The sequence below is a fragment of the Aspergillus sydowii genome (assembly GCF_001890705.1).
Source record: "Aspergillus sydowii CBS 593.65 unplaced genomic scaffold ASPSYscaffold_6, whole genome shotgun sequence".
Classification (NCBI taxonomy): Eukaryota; Fungi; Ascomycota; class Eurotiomycetes; order Eurotiales; family Aspergillaceae; genus Aspergillus; species Aspergillus sydowii.
The window spans coordinates 1,049,673-1,066,005 of NW_024467864.1; the positions used below are offsets into that span (position 1 = coordinate 1,049,673).

The following is a 16,333-nucleotide window of genomic DNA, read 5'->3' on the forward strand; positions in this document are numbered from 1 at the left end:
GCTGACTCTTATCGTCGGATATAGGGCCCGGCAAGGAGAACAGCTGGCTCGATCGGAGAGAGATAAGAAGGCGACGGGCAGATATTAAGTGGTGGTGACTGTAACAGCAGCCATACGAGGCACTGGGGGGATGAGAAACGATGAGAGGGGATCGGAAGAGGGGAATGGGTGATGATGATGCTCAAGCCGGCTGCTGGGATGGGCAAGTTGCGCGTTGCGACCGAGGGGGGCGGTCACGTGGGGGCCGCAATCAGCCAGTGATATCACGCACCTACCTCACGGGTCTGGGCGAGAACCAGAGAACAGCAGCCAGCGAGTGCCGAATTTGGGTTTCACAGAATGCCCTGCTTGGAGAAAGCGCCGAGAACTTCCTTGGTGTCCTGAATGGAGTCAATATAGTATTATTAGCCACTGGGGGTGGTCGTAGAGAAGATCAACGCCTATATACGTCCGAACGCCAATAAACAGTCCTTGCAAGCCCACGAGCAAACCAATATAAGAAACAGAAGCCCATCACAGATGAGACTCCTACATGATCTTCGTAACCACATCTTCCTCAACCTGAGGCGACGACACGTTAGCGTCATGCAGGCAGGGAACCGAACAGATAGCAGAGAACTTGGGAAAAGTAGGCTTTACGCTATGTAAAACACCATCGGGGAAAAGAGATGTCATATCAGACGATAACATCCAAGGCTGGGGGTTATAGTATGGGCCGTGACCAAACAGCCCATGGCGGGCAGCAGCCCAAGGTCGGCAATCTAAATCCCAACCTCCATATCCTCGCTGACAGACATGTCGAAGTGCATGCAGAACAACAAAAGCAAAAGAAAGCAAGCAATTCGCACTCACCTCCATATCCTCCAAGCTATCCTGCTGACTGATACATCTCAGCACATTCTTCTTACTACTCTCCTGCATCTCGCCCGCGAGCAGCAACTCATCTAAGATGAAGTACGCCTTCTGAAAATTGAAGATAATATCCAGCTCGCACACATTGCCATAGTATTTGTCCATCTGCTCGACGTAGCGGTGCACGACCTCGAGGGTGATCAGCTCGTTATCGGTCGACGCACATCCGGCGATGAAGAAGAGGGAAGCGTAGCGGCGGTAGACGACTTTGGTGTCTGCAGAAATGAACAGGACGTCAGCAATTTTGGTAGATTAATGAGTGAGTCACAGCTGTGTTGTGATGTAGGTCTGTGCGGAATCCTCGTGTGTTGCCTGCCTACCTTTGTATTCCAGGAAATTGCACATCCGCGTCCGGCGGGACAGCACGAGTTGAGTCACATCCTTGATGATCTTGGCTTTATCCTTTGGCGAAAGAGTGGTGAACCACTTTGCAAGGCGCTGGAGAGTAGGAATGTAGTTAGCAAAACCAAGCTTCTTCAAGCTTCAGCTTCCGAAGCGGCCAGATCGCAGTCTCGGAGGAGGGTGGGTGACGACGAACCACTTTGCCCTGGCGGGAGAGCAGAATCAGGTAGCTGGAGGGGGTCAGCACAGATCGCGAGGACTGGCAGCATTCAGCCTTACTGGATTGCCATTGTGAAAATTTGGGGAGGGGGTCGTCTAGGGGGATAGGAAAAAAAAGGTGGTGGTGGTGGTGCAGTGGTGGAGTTGAGGGCAAAGCTTTTAGGGGCTCGGGCGGTTTTATTCAGCCCCGCTAACACAACTCCATCTCAGTCGCAAGACCGCATTACCATCTACTCAGTACAAGTAAATTGTTGTTTATTCTCGAATTGGATGTCAGATAATTATCCGACTATCTTTTTCTTTCCCGCCACCAATAGCATGCTGCCCTGGTGTGCTGAGTCGCTGACAGCTCAACTCTGGGTGACTCCGGGAGCTATCCCCACAATATACAACCAAACACACAAACTAAAGACGCACGAAAGATTATTACCAGGAACACACTAACTATACGCAGAGGACGACCACATCTTTGGACTTTCAAAGGCGTGCACATTCCTCAAAAACTATACTACTCGCCACCCCCCTGAGCGCTGACGTTATGAACTTAATGTTTACATTCCTTCTGAGCCTTTCAATTGCAGGCCTGCGCGTCGCAGGAATCAGACAGACTAGACGACTGGGGCCCTTGCACCAACTGCACCAGTTTTTTTTTTTTTTTCCTACGATGGTGCCCCGTCAGAATAAGCAGACAGCCAATATGACAATGAAGCTTGCGAGCTAGCTAAACAACTACAGTAGAGATTTGCACCTGATCCTCGAATAGCTGAGACATGGCATGGATACGATACCCTGGAGGAGGCTGAGCTAGGTGGGTTGGTAGGTATTTGGGGAATGTATAAAGCGCTTTTCCTCCCACTTGGGTCCGTCTGTCTATAATATGTAGTATTCTTCTTACGAAGGGTATACAAAATGAGACGCTACACGCTTCTAAGCTCGTTGCTCACGCTATACGCCTCCCTGTCCTACGGCCAGATCCTCAACATCGTCGCGCACCAAGATGACGACCTACTCTTCATCTCCCCCGACCTACTGCACTACATCCAGACCGGACAGGAAGTGCGCACAGTCTTCATTACAGCTGGCGACTCCGGCCGAGACGAAAGTTACTGGCATGACCGAGAAGCAGGCGCGCGGTCCGCATACGCCGTGATGAGCGACGCTCCGAATTCGTGGACAGAGGAAGACGCAGGGATCCCAGGCCACCAAGCGCCATTGTTCAGTCTCGACCAGGATCCGAGCATTTCGCTCGTGTTCTTAAGGCTTCCTGATGGGAATTTGCTCGGGCAGGGGTTTGAGGAGACGGGGAGCGAGAGTCTGCAGAAGCTTTGGGAGGGTGGTATATCCAAGATCCAGCCTGTTAGCGGAACTGCCTCGTATACAAAGGATGAGTTGGTGGATGCGCTTGTCCATTTGGCTTCTGAGTTCGCTCCGGAACGAGTCAATACCCTGGATTATGTTCATCAGTATGGAGATGGGGACCACAGTGACCATCATTCGACCGGTTATTTCGTCGCTGAAGCGCTGAAGCGCTATGGCGATGAGCCGACTCTTGCTGGGTACGTGGGATATCCGGTCGTCAACATAACAGAGAACGTGGAGGGAGCAGATCTCTTAGATAAAAAGTTCGCGTATTACGCATATGCGAGCCATGATCCAGTTGTTTGTGACAGTGATATGGCTTGTGCGGACCCTACATTCGCACCGTACTACCCTCAGTGGCTCGCGCGGCGGCATACGGTTGATGCGTCACCGATTGCGAACGCTGGTGCTCTACAATTTGCTGGGTTGAGTACTGTCGTAACCCTGGATGGGTCGGCGAGCTCGGATCCAAATGATAGATCGTTGGTCTATAAATGGACGCAGGTTAGCGGGCCATCTGTGGACTTGAAGGACGCAGAGACGAGCCACCCTTCTTTTACGACGCCTGGTAACCCAGATACTCTGGCCTTTGAGCTCGTCGTGGGAAACGAGCAGACGAGCAGCAGTCCCGCTGTTGTGAGGGTTACTACCATGCGATACCCTGAGAACATTGCCCTCAAGGCCCGAGTGACAGCGTCATCTTCGAATGTCGGTTCCAACCAGACACCAGACAAAGCAATCGACGGCAGCACGGGCGGATTCCCAGCAGGACACAGCAATGAGTGGGCAACTGATGGAGGGAAAGCTGGGAGCTGGCTTACTCTCAGCTGGGAGGGCCCGCAGATGATTTCCCAAATCGCACTGTATGACCGGCCCAACTTGCAAGACCAGATCACAGGGGCTGTAGTCGAGTTTGACGACGGAGAGAGAATTGAAATAGGAGAGCTGGGTAATTATGGAACACTCAAGACAGTGGATGCTGCAGGCAGGACGGCCAATAACCTCACGGTGAGAATCACCGAAGTTAGCCCGTCAACAACGAACGTTGGCCTGGCAGAGATTCAGGTATTCGGGACAAGTGTAGACTAGTAGAGTTAGACCAGCCGTCGTCTATTCAGTGGACCCAGGAGCCACCCTCAGATTAATGAAGATGAAGCCTCAGCCGCAGCGGCAGATTGTCCCACTCGCAGCCGTACACAGGAATCTCACTAACCAGCCACGGCTCTCCATGCGGTGTTTTGAAACATGCACAACGATCAACAGCGCCTGTTTCTGACTCGTGGGTAGTGAATTTTGTGGCATGGGTTCCTTGTGCTCCAGCTTCTGCACGGAAGCAGCCGAGTATCAGTGCATGGAGAGCCACTCTGCACACTAAAAGCAATGGACTGGGCCTAGCGAGCATTGGCAGTTTATACAATACCCGCGACTCCGCTGATAGGCCGTCTGGACCCAGAGGGCTTCAACAAGACTGTTGCTAGCCCGCTCTCTGCGGTGTACTGCGTGTGCCGGGACTGTCCTCGCTCGATAACTAGATGGTCGAGAATACTGGCGTCGCCTTGGTGAGCCTGAGTCGAATCCAGCTCTGGGTTAGACCACTCAACCACTCGTTATTTACTCATTCGTCTCCCATCCGGACTTTGCTTCTGCCAGCGCACCCGTTGACCCCAGCACATTTCAACCATGTGGACGCTGTTTGGACGTATTTCTCTGCTTGTGACGCTGGCGGGCATCGTGAGCGTCAATCTGGCCCAGGACAGCACCCCGACACGCACAGCAAAGAATGGATCATTGATCGGCTGGTTTCTTGCTCCATCATCCAGTAAGCTGCTTGCCTTGTTGTTTTTCAGCCATTCAACTAACAGACGCAGCCCAGAAGTTGACTGCTTCGGATGTCTGGATAACAAAGGACGATTATGCGGGAGCTTGCTCGACGTCGGACGTGGACCAGTGCAGTCTTCCCACTGCCTGCTCTGCCAACACTCTGACCTGGGACAATGGCGCGATGGCGGTTTGGTAGGTCAGCTTGTCCCGCCCATTATGCCCACAAACAAACTGCCAAACTGACGTTTATAGTGCATCGCAATACTCCTGTGTTACATTCACCATCTTCGAAACCTCGCCGGCGGGTCTCCCCTCTGCGAGCAGTGTTGGCTGCTGGCAGGGCTAGAGTGCATGGACTGTATATCGCACGCGTCCAGACGACCCAGCGAGCACCACGGGCACTGCCACTACTGATACAGGTAAGTTAAGCGAATCTAATCTAATCCGTGTCCAAAGCTAACTTATTCTTGTTCAGCCACTACCACTACCTCTACCACCGAAGGCACCCCCACGTCTACGGACGATTCCGAGGAGGCTGGCAGTGAAAGTGAAACCTCAAGCGGGCAAGGTTGGATTGCAGGGGCTGTGATCGGGCCCGTCGCTGGTGCTGCCATCATCGGCGCGGCGGTCTTTTTCTACCTGCGTAGCAAGAAGCACCTGCTTGCTGCTCCCGTCCAACAGGTCTACTACCAAGGGCCGTATTACGGGGCCCCAGCTGCTCCCAAGAATACTATCTCGCTTGGGACGTCAGAGCTGGCAAACGCGCAGTACCCGAATGGGCCGACGGGAGCAGCGACCGAAATACAGGGGTTCCCAGTGGCCGAAATGCCCAGTACGAGGCAGGCCCACGAGCTGTCGTCAAGATGGTAGAAGAGATGGAGGCCATTGATTGGAGCGCTGCGGGACTCGATGAGGAGGGCGTGATGTATTCTGAGGTATAGAGCGGATAAGGCCGGCTAGAACTAGCGAGCCAAGCAAAGCAACTTAATTTCGAGCTTGCTGCTCGTAAAACTGCGTTCCACTGGCCCCATCGCCGGCTTGCGGATCCCGAGCCCAGACTTTGCAGCTTCGATCGCCTGACGGCATCTTGATTTCATCACGGTGCGGATATGCATCCCTTCGCTCGTCGGTATTCAGGGAGAAGCAGGCGAGATGAAGCGCAGTAGATGCAGCCGGCTCGGATGCAGGAGCAGGAAATAGAAAACTCGATGTGCAGAGCGCATCCCGCAGGAGACTAGCGGATCGGAGATCTGGTAGGGCTGATCGACTGGTGATTTCACGATTCTGCATGCTGCAGCACTGGCACGGGTGCAATGACGTAGCCGACAGCGCATTCTCGTTTTTGACTCCGAAGCTTCCGCCCTTAAAGCCCTTGCAACCCGGCCGCAAGCTTCTCCCCCTCATCATTATCTCTCTTCACCTTGATCTCGCATCTCTAGCTCTATACTCGCCGTCGCGACAGTCTTCCAAAATGGGTCTGGGTGGAATTCAGCTCGGCCTCCGGGTGTGGCAGGTAAGAGAGACGCGTCCACCACGCGGCCAGCAAGAGAGCCCTGCTAACAGCTCAGTTCGTCTTCACGGTCCTTGTCATGGCCCTCATCGGTAACATGATCGCGCAATCCTTCGCCGGAAACCCTGCAACGGTCAACTACGCCATGTGGACGTCGGCGTTCGGGCTGCTCACGCTCTTCTACCTCTTCCCGGCGTCGTTCAACCCCGACTGGGCCATCCACCCGTTCATCATGATCGTCCTCGACGCCCTGAACTTTTGCTTCTTCCTCTCTAACGCGATTGCCCTCGCGGCTAGACTTCAAGCCCACAGCTGCGGCAACCAGGTATGACATCCTGCCCACTTTTATTTGGCCTACCCCCTTACTACCCCTGTAAACTCGGGCCAACGCTAATAGCTACACAGGAGTACATCCACAGCAACGAAATCACCAACGGCTCGGACAACCCCGAGAAACGCTGCCGGGAGGCTCAAGCATCAGTGGCATTCCTCTGGTTTGCGTGGGCTGGGTTCGCGGTCTCTCTGGTCCTCTCGATCTTGCAGTCCCGCCGCTCCACCGCCAACCTGCGTCCTCGCGTTGGCCCTGCCCGCGGCAGCCGTCCCGGCATGTCCCAGGTCTAGAAGGGTGCTTGCCGCATGATAAGTTAATGAAAGGACGGCACAAAGAATGTCAACGTCTGTCACGTGTGTCACGTCAATATTGGTCAATATCAACGACAGTTTACGGGCTACGTATCGATGTATAATCTGGCTGGATCCGGTTGCCAAGAATACTACAATTACGATAACATTGGGGGGATGATATGAAAAATTCTAATAATTCTAATAAGGTAATAGGAAGAAAGATGTGTGTGCGGGGATGGCAGTGCTGGTGGTGGTTGGAAAAATTGAGTCTATAATCATGACTACTTACTACCTATTACATCTAGCTAGTCTTCTTTTCTTTTCTGGATTTGATTGTCCTGTATGATTTTTGTTCATTATATCTGCTGGATGGGATATGTACGCTGTACAGTATCTCTTCTTCAGGTTAATTGTTGTCTTGTGCAAGTACTGTTAGTACTTAGTACTCTATACTCTAATGCGCATTGTTAGCACATAGTTCTCTTTTCAATCACCCACTGAGTAGTTGGAAAATCGCATTAGGGCTGAGGTGGTACCATTACTAGGATATCATGCTACCTAGCGCCGTGTTAATGCCCAAAGTGGCTCTGACGAAACAAGTTGTAGGCTGTGCGACTGGGAGGCGGAGGAATGAAACATTTAGGCAGGAGCAGCTCAGATCAAACAAGGCAGCTGCGACTGTCGGCTGGAGGGCCGTTCCTTCCTAATATTAAATCTATCATTCGCTTTCTCTACAGATTAGGAAGGAACGCTGGAAAGGTTCCAGCTCTGGCAGGTACGACGGTCTATATACAGTAGTAAGCAGTAAGCAGTAATAGTATAACTACTCTATACATCTACCAATTCAGTATGACCTACCAAATACCACAGCCCGAGAAGGCCGATCTTAGAGATACCATGTCAAAGGCTCAGGTGATCATATTCTGGAAACTCCAACGTTTCGCTTCCCCGCAAACCCGCAAACCCGCAAACCCGCATATTCTCCGCCCCTTGTCTCAGCCTCTATACAGCTGGACAACCCGACTCGGAAATCCCGGAGCGTACCACAGACCATCACCAAACCAGCCGAGCTATAACTTTAAAGCTGCGTACCGCTCACCTGCCCAGTTTCCAGTCAGCACATCATCCACCAAAAATGCAATCTTCACTGCATCTCATCATTGTCGGCGCCGGCCTCTCGGGCCTCGCAACGGCCGTCTCCTGCGCTCAGTCTGGCCACACAGTTACAGTCCTCGAACAAGCGCAGGAACTCGCCGAGATAGGCGCAGGTCTCCAAATAACCCCCAATTCCTCAAGGCTGTTCAATCACTGGGGTCTGCGCGAGTCGATATGGCGGCAGTCCGTTGAGCCCAAGACGCTCACCGTGCATCGGTATACAGGCGATGTGCTAGCACACGACGGGATCTTTGCCAAGCACATTCGGCAAAGGTACAGCGCGCCGTTTCTCGATATCCACCGGGTTGATCTGCAGCAGGCATTGTATCACCGGGCGCGGGAGTTAGGCGTTACTGTTATTCTGTCGGAACGGGTGAAAACGATCCTCGTTTCAGATCCAGTTTCGGGATCTGGATCGTCTGACACGGCGGCAGCAACGGCGACGGTGGTCACCGAGTCAGACAAGAAATATACGGCTGATCTAGTTGTTGCGGCGGATGGGCTCTGGTCGCGGTGTCGCGAGTGTCTCCACGATCGAAAAGATGAGCCCTTGCCTACTGGGGATCTTGCGTATCGGATTGTCTTGCACGTGGACCAGATAGGGGACCCTGAGCTTCTTGCTTTTGTGCAGAACCCCCAGGTGCATTTCTGGATTGGACCGGGGGCTCATGCTGTCTCTTATTCTCTGCGTGGGGGTGATATGATTAACATCGTGCTGTTGGTTCCCGATGATCTGCCACCTGGGGTATCCAAAGGGGCTGGTTCGGTGGAGGAGATGAGAGGTCTATTCAAGGGATGGGATCCTATGTATGCTCTCATTTTCCTTTCTTTGAAGATATACTAACGAGCAACAGCCTAACCCGGTTTCTCTCCCATGTTGATAAAGTCGACAAGTGGAAACTCATGCACCGTATGTCCCTGTCTCAAGACCAACTCAGGCCGCCCTAACAGATCTGGTCTTTAGATGCTGAAATGGAAACTTGGATTAACCCCTCATCCACTCTCGTCTTTGTGTAGGTATCCCGGTCAACATATTTACCCTTCCGGACTAACTAGAACAGCGGCGATGCTTGCCATCCCATGCTCCCCTACCTCGCGCAAGGCGCAAATTCGTCTCTCGAAGACGGTGCCGTCTTAGGCGGACTTCTCGGTCATCTTACTAGCAAAGCACAACTCCCGCAGATCCTACGTTTATATGAGTCGTTGCGGAAGAGCAGAGGAGAGGCGATTGTGCGAGAGACATTTAAGCAGGTCCGTCTCTCTTTGCTTCTACCTTATATAAAAGAGCGAGGACGTTAACATGGTAACAGCGACGCGATTTCCACCTCTCCGATGGACCAGAACAACAGAAGCGAGACGCCGTTTTCTACTCGCAGCTGGGGAAAAGTGAGATAGAGGGTGCATTTCCAAGTCGTTGGTATGTAGTTCTTTCTTCAGTAAATAGATATGTCTATCGCTAACAATGGGACTAGGACCTGCCCCGAGGTTCAACCCTGGCTCTATGGCTACGATGCCATACGTGAAGTCGAGAATGCCGTTGCGGCAAGTCCGAGAATTTTTGGGACCAGCGCGGAGCTTCCCAAAGCTAGCCAGAAGGTGTGTTCGTGGGCTGGTTTGTCTTCTTATCTACCGCTGTATTTGCCGTTGTTGTTATTTGGTGTTGGGAAGCTTGTTCTCTAATATAAGATTTTGATGTAGCTTCAGGGGTTTCGGCTTGCTCGTTAAGTGTATCAATAAGTTTGAATGCAGATATATACATATAGAGTAACCAATTATACCATGATCATGAACATGAAACCGTGATTGCCCAACGTCAAGTAATATATACAAGGAATCAAATGCATCAATACCGTAGCCCTAACTAAGCATCATCCAAAATCGGCAGCCCGCCCAAGTCGTCAAAAAACCTCGCGATCCCTTCAAACGAGTAATCAGGAAATCCGAATCCATATGCCCAGTCCTGTATCTTTGTTAGTACCTCCTTATCTAAATAATTTCCCCGATAAAGGATCCGATACATACCGGGACATCAAACTCGCCTCCTCCACCAGCAAACCCAAAACCCTCCCCAAGCTCAGCACCAGCACCAGCATTAGCACTAGCACCAACCCACCCCATCGCCGTCCCAGTCCCCTCTTGTCCATTAAAACCACCAACAGAGTCAGTACTACGCCCACAGGTATGAGTATCTCTTGCCTGAAACTCCCGCAGATAACACCGGATAATCTCCGCGCATTTCCGCGTGACGACGCTCTCGTCTGTTGCCTCGAGGATCTCGATTGCTTTTTCGATGGAGCGGGTTATGCTTTCTGCGTCTGCGTTTGCAATTGGCGTTGACGGCATAGAGTGCGATAGTGAAAGAGGGAGGAGGAGGGTTGATGTTGCGAATGTTACGTAGGTTGTGTTGTACCACCTGTTTTTGTCGCGTTTCTATTAGAATTCTCTATGATGATTTGTAGAGTAGAATGGAAGGAAGATTGGGAAAAAAAGAAAAAAGAAAGAAAGAAAGAAAGAAACGCACCAGCACCGAAAGAATGTATGAACGCGGTATATATCATGGATGACGGATATTGTTTCTTGCGCTGCATTGAGGCACTTGGTTATTGTTTCGGAGAGCTGGGAAGTTGTTGTTGTTGTCGTGTCTGTCTCTGTCTGTGCGTTCGTGTCTGGGGTATCAAACTGTTTCTCTGGTTTTTGTCCTGGTTTGGATTTGGATTTGGACCTGGACCTGCCGCCGCCGCCTGTGGTGAGTCCTCCAGAAACAGCTGTGGAATGCCGTAGGAAGGGCCTGAATAGGAGCGTTTTGACGTTATAGTATCCTGTAAGTGAGCTTGGTTAGTTCTTATCCTCCAAAGTGCATATAAAGCGTAGTATATCGGGAGGTGTTAATAGAACATACGAATACCCAAAACAAGCCTCTGCCTCCTCGCCCACTTCGGATCTTTGAGATCATTTCTCCCAACCCCTGCTCCAGCAACACCACCATTGCCGGCACTGATAAATCCTGGCCGAATCCAGCCAGGCAACTGCGCAACCCAGGCATCAAGCTCAGCCTCAATAGCCAGCGCAGCAGCCAGTTTCTCCTTCAGCGTTAGGCGCCGGTGGTATATCTGCACGGAGACCTTGCGCGTGATGCGCGCGAAGTCCACCATCCATGGGATGATGGCGTATTGCGAGGAGTCGCGTGGGGGTAGGGGACGGTTGTGGTAGTCGTCTAGGCCTAGGGTATCGGGGCGGCCAAGGGAGAAGGACATTTCGCTGGTTTTGCGTGGTCAGTAGTGGTAAGTTGAATTGGATGGTTAGCTTACATTTCTAGCGAGTAGAGGCCCCTATATTGGAAGACATATCGTGAGTTGTGTGCTTGTTTAAATTGATTAAAGGAAGACGTACCACCAGGTTTTGGAAATCCATTCTGAGCGCGGGTCGTTCAAGTGCCGCACGTTGCGGTTGAAGCCGGCAGCAAGAGAAGTGCGGACAGCAAGGCCGAGGTACATGTATGCCACTGCACAATTAGCTCTAGTTACTTGTGAATGCGTGGGTAGGACGAACAATTAGGGTTGAGCTCGTTCTGGCATATCTTGGCCTGCGCGGGTCAGCACGTTAACTGGAATAGGTGGAAAGACATACCATGAGGTACCAGCACTGAACCGCATCTAGATTGTTCGGAAAGTGCAAGTAGTTTAGATACACCTGTGCCTCGCTAAAGAGCTTCCGGCTCCATTCAAACCGCGTCAACCCACCCAGTTGGGCTTCATCCCAGACGCGGAGAAGCGCGCCGAAGGACAGAACACTCAGGTAGAGCGCAATGAAACCTGGGTCTGGAGTAGGGGTGCGCCGCATCCAGAGGTCCTGCGCGCGCAGGTAAAAGTCTTCCTTGTCGATGAAAGGGTGGATGAAGTGGATGTTCTCAAAGTACCCGCTCATAAAGACGTGCGCCTGCTCGAAGTAGTAGTTGTGTTCATGCACTGCAGCCAACGATTGCGGCGCGTTCGTGGTTGGAGAAAAACTGGCATTGTGCAGCGTTGAGACGATAGAGTATTCTTGTGCTCGTGGGCGACTGGGCCATTGGGCTTCTGGCTGTGGATCTCGTGCTTTTTGCAGGTGCCCGAGAAAGGCGACGGATGAGGTGCTTCCATGGAACTCGATACCGTTGGTGTGGTGGTTCAGTTCGGAGATTTCATCGTCGACGGGGTCACTAGATTCTTCGGCGTCTGCTTCGGCGGCGTAAGGCACTGGCTCTTCTGGTTCTTGTCTTGACGTTGGTCTGTCGGTTGGCATCGAGCTCGGCGTTGCGTTGAGATGTGGAGGCCCCAGTTCGCAGGGCGACAATTTAGATTCAGCTGCCTGGAGCTTGGAGCTGAGGTCTTCAATTTTTCTCTCCAAGTCCTGGACATAGCTACTGCTGTTAGCCACCTACAGGTCGAGATTGTCAGAGCGGAGTGGTACCTGGCAGAGCGGCTGGTCTCCAGCTGTCGGTAGTTTCCTTGATAGACACAGTTCAACTGGCTTTCTTCAACCATTAGCTCTTATCGGAAAACCAGCGCGCAACCGCTTACTCTTGCAATGCGAGCATGGGTACAGCTCATCGCACTTGTACTTCTTGGACCTGCACCTGTCGCAGGCCTGGGCAGCGCGAGGTCGCTTTGAGCGAGGAGGCTCCTCGGGGCGTGGCATGATCCATCCGCTACATTAACATAAGACAAGATGATGGATTGGATTCTGCAATCCCCAGAATCCGGGGGTGAAGATGTTGAGCTGCAGGGGAGATGCAATCCGGAAATTCCGAGCGACCCCACAGCTTGCAGTCTGCACAACTTCCCCGCATGATAATCAGCGCACAATTCCATTCATAAGAATTATTCAACATCAACAGACAATTCTCTCGCTGCTCTGCGGACAACTTCCTCATCTGCACCCTGCACGTCCTCTCTCTCCGGCAATACCACACCCTCAAACTCCCTCCCAGCCCGCTGCACCAACGCCTCAATGCCATCCCCATCTGTAAACGACCAAACCCGCACATACTTACTACGGAACTGCAGCGCAAACGCCTGTCCAGCGGGGATTACCACCGTCTCACCCTCGCGGAATACCTCCTCCTTGACAGCGGCCCCTTCTTTCAACTGCACAACCAACGTCCCTTCCAGTACCGCCAAGCAATGATCCACGCTCTGGAATGTCATAAACCGCGATAACGCCGCAGAATCCGCACCCGCACCATATACATCCGAAGACTCAATACTCGAAATCGCACAAACACCCCCACTCTGCGCCGTCGTGACAAACGGCCTCGAAAGAACACCCCCGAGCATCCAGCGCGGTCCCGTATTCGCCTTGAGGAAGAATGGCGCCGGTCCGCCACTCGGCAGCTTCTCATCATCCTCATCCCACTCACCCAGCTCCGGCGGGACATACTCGGGCTGGAACACAACGTCAAATTTCCCCTTCGCGGCCATGACCTTGGGGATCAGAAGGGACTTTAGATCGCGGTTATCGGACTCGGGAACCAGAACCCCTTCGTACGGCTCTGATATGTAGCGGAAGAAATCGACCCAGTCGCCTGGTGTAATCAGGCCGAAGATTTCGGTGTGTGGGCCGAGCATCTCGGGGTTGTGGATTATGCCCTGTTCAGTATTAGCACTCGCATTTCTCTACATCTTTATTTCTGGCGATAGGCTAGTGTAGGAGTGAGGTATAAAATAATAGGACAAGTAGGTAAACAGGGTGAGTGGGTCGGTAGTGAGTACTGTACCGGTGGAACATAAGCAAAATCCCCCGGCCCCATCAGACGACACTTATCGCCGTTCCAGAGCTTCAGGAACCCCTTCGTGACAAGGAACACGTCGTGCGCGTGGTTGTGGTAGTGGAACCCGGGGGCGTCGGAGAGGACAGCGCCACTCTGGAACACGGCCATCAGGCCATTGGTTTGCTTTGAGGACGCGAGAATCCGGAATGTGCCTTTACTTCCTGGGATGGTGATGCGCTCGCCCTCGAGCTGGGGGATTGCGTAGGCGGTCCCTGTTGTTGGAGGTTTGGTGGTGAAGAGGGTCATTGTGGTGGTTTGGGTATATTTACTAGTAGTACAGCACGTATGCAGTAGGTAATCAGTGAAACTTGGGGCTCTGGACCGAGTGGTATTTAAAGACTGGGTGGTGGTCCTGGTGGAGATGTATCCAGACGCTCCGATACTCGGATAATCCACCTGGTTGAGGGAGATCGGGATATCCGACTGTCATCGAGGAACCAACGTCGGGTTCATCATATGATGCTGGCATTGATTGCTGCATGTCAATAAGAAAACTATTTACAGACTTTGCAAAGGACGGTCTGTAAACTTGCTGCTGAGTGCCATTCTCTGTGTCGCAACAAAGCATGCTGCCGTGACTTGTAAGCCTACGCAGATATAATAAATACCAGGCAATAAGGACTGTCATGAAAGCGAACTAACTATATACGATGTATAACTATAGGGAATCATTCTCAAGCGAGATAGCCCTAACTAACTAACAAATAGCAGCAGCCCATATAACAGGACAAAGAACCAATTCAACGGTCAAACCAACTCAACAAATATGGCCAGAGAAAAGAAGCAACCACATCACATCACATCACATAATTCAAGTCCCAAGCCCAGCAAAATGAAATCGTAAAACCACCTTATGTCCGGCGAGGGTTATTCTCTACCCGTCCACCAGCGGAACCATGATCCCGGTCCCCGAACCGCTGTACCGAAGTAGGGGCCAGCCGGTCATTGTACGAGGAGACAGACGTAGAGGAGCTCCGGCTCAGGGATTCCGGGGTAGACACCGAGGATGCTGTGGAGGCGCTGGGGCGGTTGGCGGCTGCAGCTGGGTTGCAGTGTGAGCAGGCAAACATGGTGATTCCACGGCCCCTACAGCTGCTGCATATACTGGCAGAGTTTCTAGATAATATTATATTAGCATTGAGTTTGGTCTGTATGGATTAAAATAGGAAATGTAGACGGAAAGGGACGAACCTAGGGGCGTTCCCAGCACAGCATCTACATGTAAGGACTGTTTTTCCACCAATGCAGGAAGTGTGAGTTGGGTCAAGTTCAAGGGAGGAGGCGTGGTGAATCATCTTGATTGAAGAGGTCCTTGGTCACTGTAGATAGTATGTAATTATTGGAGCGTCAAGTCCTTGAAGTGAAGTTGCAGTTTGAGAGTTAGAGAATGAATCAAATCGTCCAGAGAATCCCGTCTACCCTAGGGTCTATTTAAGATTTATCAATCAGTGAAGACCTGTTGATTGCTGATTCGATTAATAACATTTCATGGCAAGACGATCCAAAGAGACATCCCCACTCTGGATCCAAGGCAATACAGGCGAGAGTAAGTTGGTCAGGTCTGCCTGCAAGCTAACCAGGCTGCTCCCTGTCTCCAGCCAGTGTAATCGCCGTCTACTGCGGATGATACTTGCCGTGGGAACTACATCCAGCAAGGTTCATGATCCAAGTGGATTCGAGTCAAGGACCCGTCCGCTCAATTCCATCTCGGCACTGCCGAGGAAGGTCCGGAATATCAGTCCAGGGTGAATCCGCAGCCATGAACGCTCGGTCAAATCGAAAATCCCTCTAGTAAGCCGCGCCAATGGCACAACGTCGGATGGCACGGCCTATACCAGGGATATGAGGCATGACCGCATAATCAGCCCCAAATGTGGCCGGGGCCCGCTGGGATATCTGTGTCAGGCGAGCCAGCGGCCAGGCAGTCGGTAGCCACACGCCGGACAGCTAGACATCCGTCATCGAATATCCGTAGAGCCGGGATGCAAACTAGCCAGTACTCTTAGTGTGTTACTAGGCGCATCACACTGCACGTCGTTAAAGCAAAGCGAGAGCCCTCGATGAATCGATGATAGCATCGAGCAGTCACAGCGCAGGGATACCAGCAAATAAGAGTCGACAGGATAAATCAAACGATAGAATGGGCTGCAGAAGTGGAGACCTGAAATTCTAGGTCCTTCATCGAGAGAGAAAATGTGAAAAAAATAAAAATAAAAAATAAATAAAGGAAAGTTCAAATAAATAATGATGATAATGATAAATGTCGAAAAAAGGCAGTAAATCACGGAAGATAAACCCGGAGCATGGCAGCCACGGCGAGCTGTGTGACTCGGCTCGCCAACAATCAGCAGCATCGGCAGGCATCAGAGATCGCTTGCACTCCACTAAGCAGAGTCATCACGTTTGAGGCTTCTTTTCGGCAGTCCGCTGATTCCACTGACGGGTATATGCAGCGGGAAAGACTCCGTAAGAGTATGATCTTCAGCCCCAGTTTGAGAATCGAGAGCGCGGCGCGCTCGGCAGTGGTGACCAAAGAAAAGGCTGAGATGATCCGGTAACACAAATAAGAAAGCATTCTCAAAGAG

The 16,333-nt window shown here is 51.9% G+C and overlaps 8 protein-coding genes across 8 annotated transcripts; 4 read left to right on the forward strand and 4 right to left on the reverse strand.

Moving 5' to 3' along the window:
• Positions 1-467: 467 nt before the first annotated feature.
• ASPSYDRAFT_46192 (AP-1 complex subunit sigma) lies at positions 468-1,686 on the reverse strand. The gene is made up of 5 exons (XM_040847169.1): positions 1,534-1,686; positions 1,451-1,484; positions 1,233-1,350; positions 853-1,127; positions 468-561 (listed from the first exon to the last, which is right to left on the reverse strand). The coding sequence occupies exons 1-5, from the start codon at positions 1,542-1,544 to the stop codon at positions 529-531; spliced, it is 471 nt and encodes a 156-aa protein (XP_040701984.1). The 5' UTR covers positions 1,545-1,686; the 3' UTR covers positions 468-528.
• A 696-nt stretch (positions 1,687-2,382) lies between these two features.
• On the forward strand, positions 2,383-3,921 carry ASPSYDRAFT_90367 (uncharacterized protein; the record flags this gene model as incomplete). Its single annotated transcript, XM_040852323.1, has 1 exon — positions 2,383-3,921. One exon carries the CDS (start codon positions 2,383-2,385, stop codon positions 3,919-3,921), a length of 1,539 nt encoding a protein of 512 aa, XP_040701985.1.
• On the reverse strand, positions 3,907-4,676 carry ASPSYDRAFT_46199 (uncharacterized protein). The gene has a single exon (XM_040847170.1). It carries the CDS (start codon positions 4,232-4,234, stop codon positions 3,974-3,976), a length of 261 nt encoding a protein of 86 aa, XP_040701986.1. The 5' UTR covers positions 4,235-4,676; the 3' UTR covers positions 3,907-3,973.
• On the forward strand, positions 4,513-5,523 carry ASPSYDRAFT_90368 (uncharacterized protein; the record flags this gene model as incomplete). Its single annotated transcript, XM_040852324.1, has 5 exons — positions 4,513-4,651; positions 4,701-4,845; positions 4,906-4,976; positions 5,031-5,072; positions 5,129-5,523. The coding sequence occupies 5 exons, from the start codon at positions 4,513-4,515 to the stop codon at positions 5,521-5,523; spliced, it is 792 nt and encodes a 263-aa protein (XP_040701987.1).
• Positions 5,524-6,124: 601 nt separating this feature from the next.
• Positions 6,125-6,784, forward strand: ASPSYDRAFT_32246 (MARVEL domain-containing protein; the record flags this gene model as incomplete). Its single annotated transcript, XM_040844954.1, has 3 exons — positions 6,125-6,166; positions 6,222-6,488; positions 6,569-6,784. 3 exons carry the CDS (start codon positions 6,125-6,127, stop codon positions 6,782-6,784), a joined length of 525 nt encoding a protein of 174 aa, XP_040701988.1.
• An 890-nt stretch (positions 6,785-7,674) lies between these two features.
• Positions 7,675-9,828, forward strand: ASPSYDRAFT_46201 (putative monooxygenase). Its single transcript, XM_040847171.1, has 6 exons — positions 7,675-8,749; positions 8,797-8,852; positions 8,907-8,955; positions 9,004-9,193; positions 9,253-9,359; positions 9,415-9,828. Exons 1-6 carry the CDS (start codon positions 7,923-7,925, stop codon positions 9,620-9,622), a joined length of 1,437 nt encoding a protein of 478 aa, XP_040701989.1. The 5' UTR covers positions 7,675-7,922; the 3' UTR covers positions 9,623-9,828.
• On the reverse strand, positions 9,804-13,994 carry ASPSYDRAFT_58702 (uncharacterized protein; the record flags this gene model as incomplete). Its single annotated transcript, XM_040849578.1, has 11 exons — positions 9,804-9,902; positions 9,965-10,355; positions 10,464-10,761; positions 10,842-11,200; positions 11,251-11,271; positions 11,333-11,444; positions 11,492-11,525; positions 11,570-12,319; positions 12,499-12,661; positions 12,818-13,566; positions 13,695-13,994. 11 exons carry the CDS (start codon positions 13,992-13,994, stop codon positions 9,804-9,806), a joined length of 3,276 nt encoding a protein of 1,091 aa, XP_040701990.1.
• Positions 13,995-14,354: 360 nt separating this feature from the next.
• ASPSYDRAFT_46207 (uncharacterized protein) lies at positions 14,355-15,337 on the reverse strand. The gene is made up of 2 exons (XM_040847172.1): positions 14,940-15,337; positions 14,355-14,864 (listed from the first exon to the last, which is right to left on the reverse strand). The coding sequence occupies exons 1-2, from the start codon at positions 15,041-15,043 to the stop codon at positions 14,600-14,602; spliced, it is 369 nt and encodes a 122-aa protein (XP_040701991.1). The 5' UTR covers positions 15,044-15,337; the 3' UTR covers positions 14,355-14,599.
• Positions 15,338-16,333: the final 996 nt, after the last annotated feature.

Bases quoted from the DNA above. Each gene is read 5' to 3' on its own strand.
- ASPSYDRAFT_46192 (XM_040847169.1), bottom strand. The intron at 1,128-1,232 runs GTAGGCAGGCAA...TCATTTCTGCAG, and splicing joins CAATTTCCTGGAATACAAAG to ACACCAAAGTCGTCTACCGC. The intron at 562-852 runs GTGAGTGCGAAT...TCGTCGCCTCAG, and splicing joins ATAGCTTGGAGGATATGGAG to GTTGAGGAAGATGTGGTTAC.
- ASPSYDRAFT_46199 (XM_040847170.1), bottom strand. From the start codon at position 4,234: ATGCTCGCTAGGCCCAGTCCATTGCTTTTAGTGTGCAGAGTGGCTCTC.
- ASPSYDRAFT_46201 (XM_040847171.1), top strand. From the start codon at position 7,923: ATGCAATCTTCACTGCATCTCATCATTGTCGGCGCCGGCCTCTCGGGC. The intron at 8,853-8,906 runs GTATGTCCCTGT...TCTGGTCTTTAG, and splicing joins CAAGTGGAAACTCATGCACC to ATGCTGAAATGGAAACTTGG. The intron at 8,956-9,003 runs GTAGGTATCCCG...TAACTAGAACAG, and splicing joins TCATCCACTCTCGTCTTTGT to CGGCGATGCTTGCCATCCCA.
- ASPSYDRAFT_46207 (XM_040847172.1), bottom strand. From the start codon at position 15,043: ATGATTCACCACGCCTCCTCCCTTGAACTTGACCCAACTCACACTTCC. The intron at 14,865-14,939 runs GTTCGTCCCTTT...AATATTATCTAG, and splicing joins TGTGCTGGGAACGCCCCTAG to AAACTCTGCCAGTATATGCA.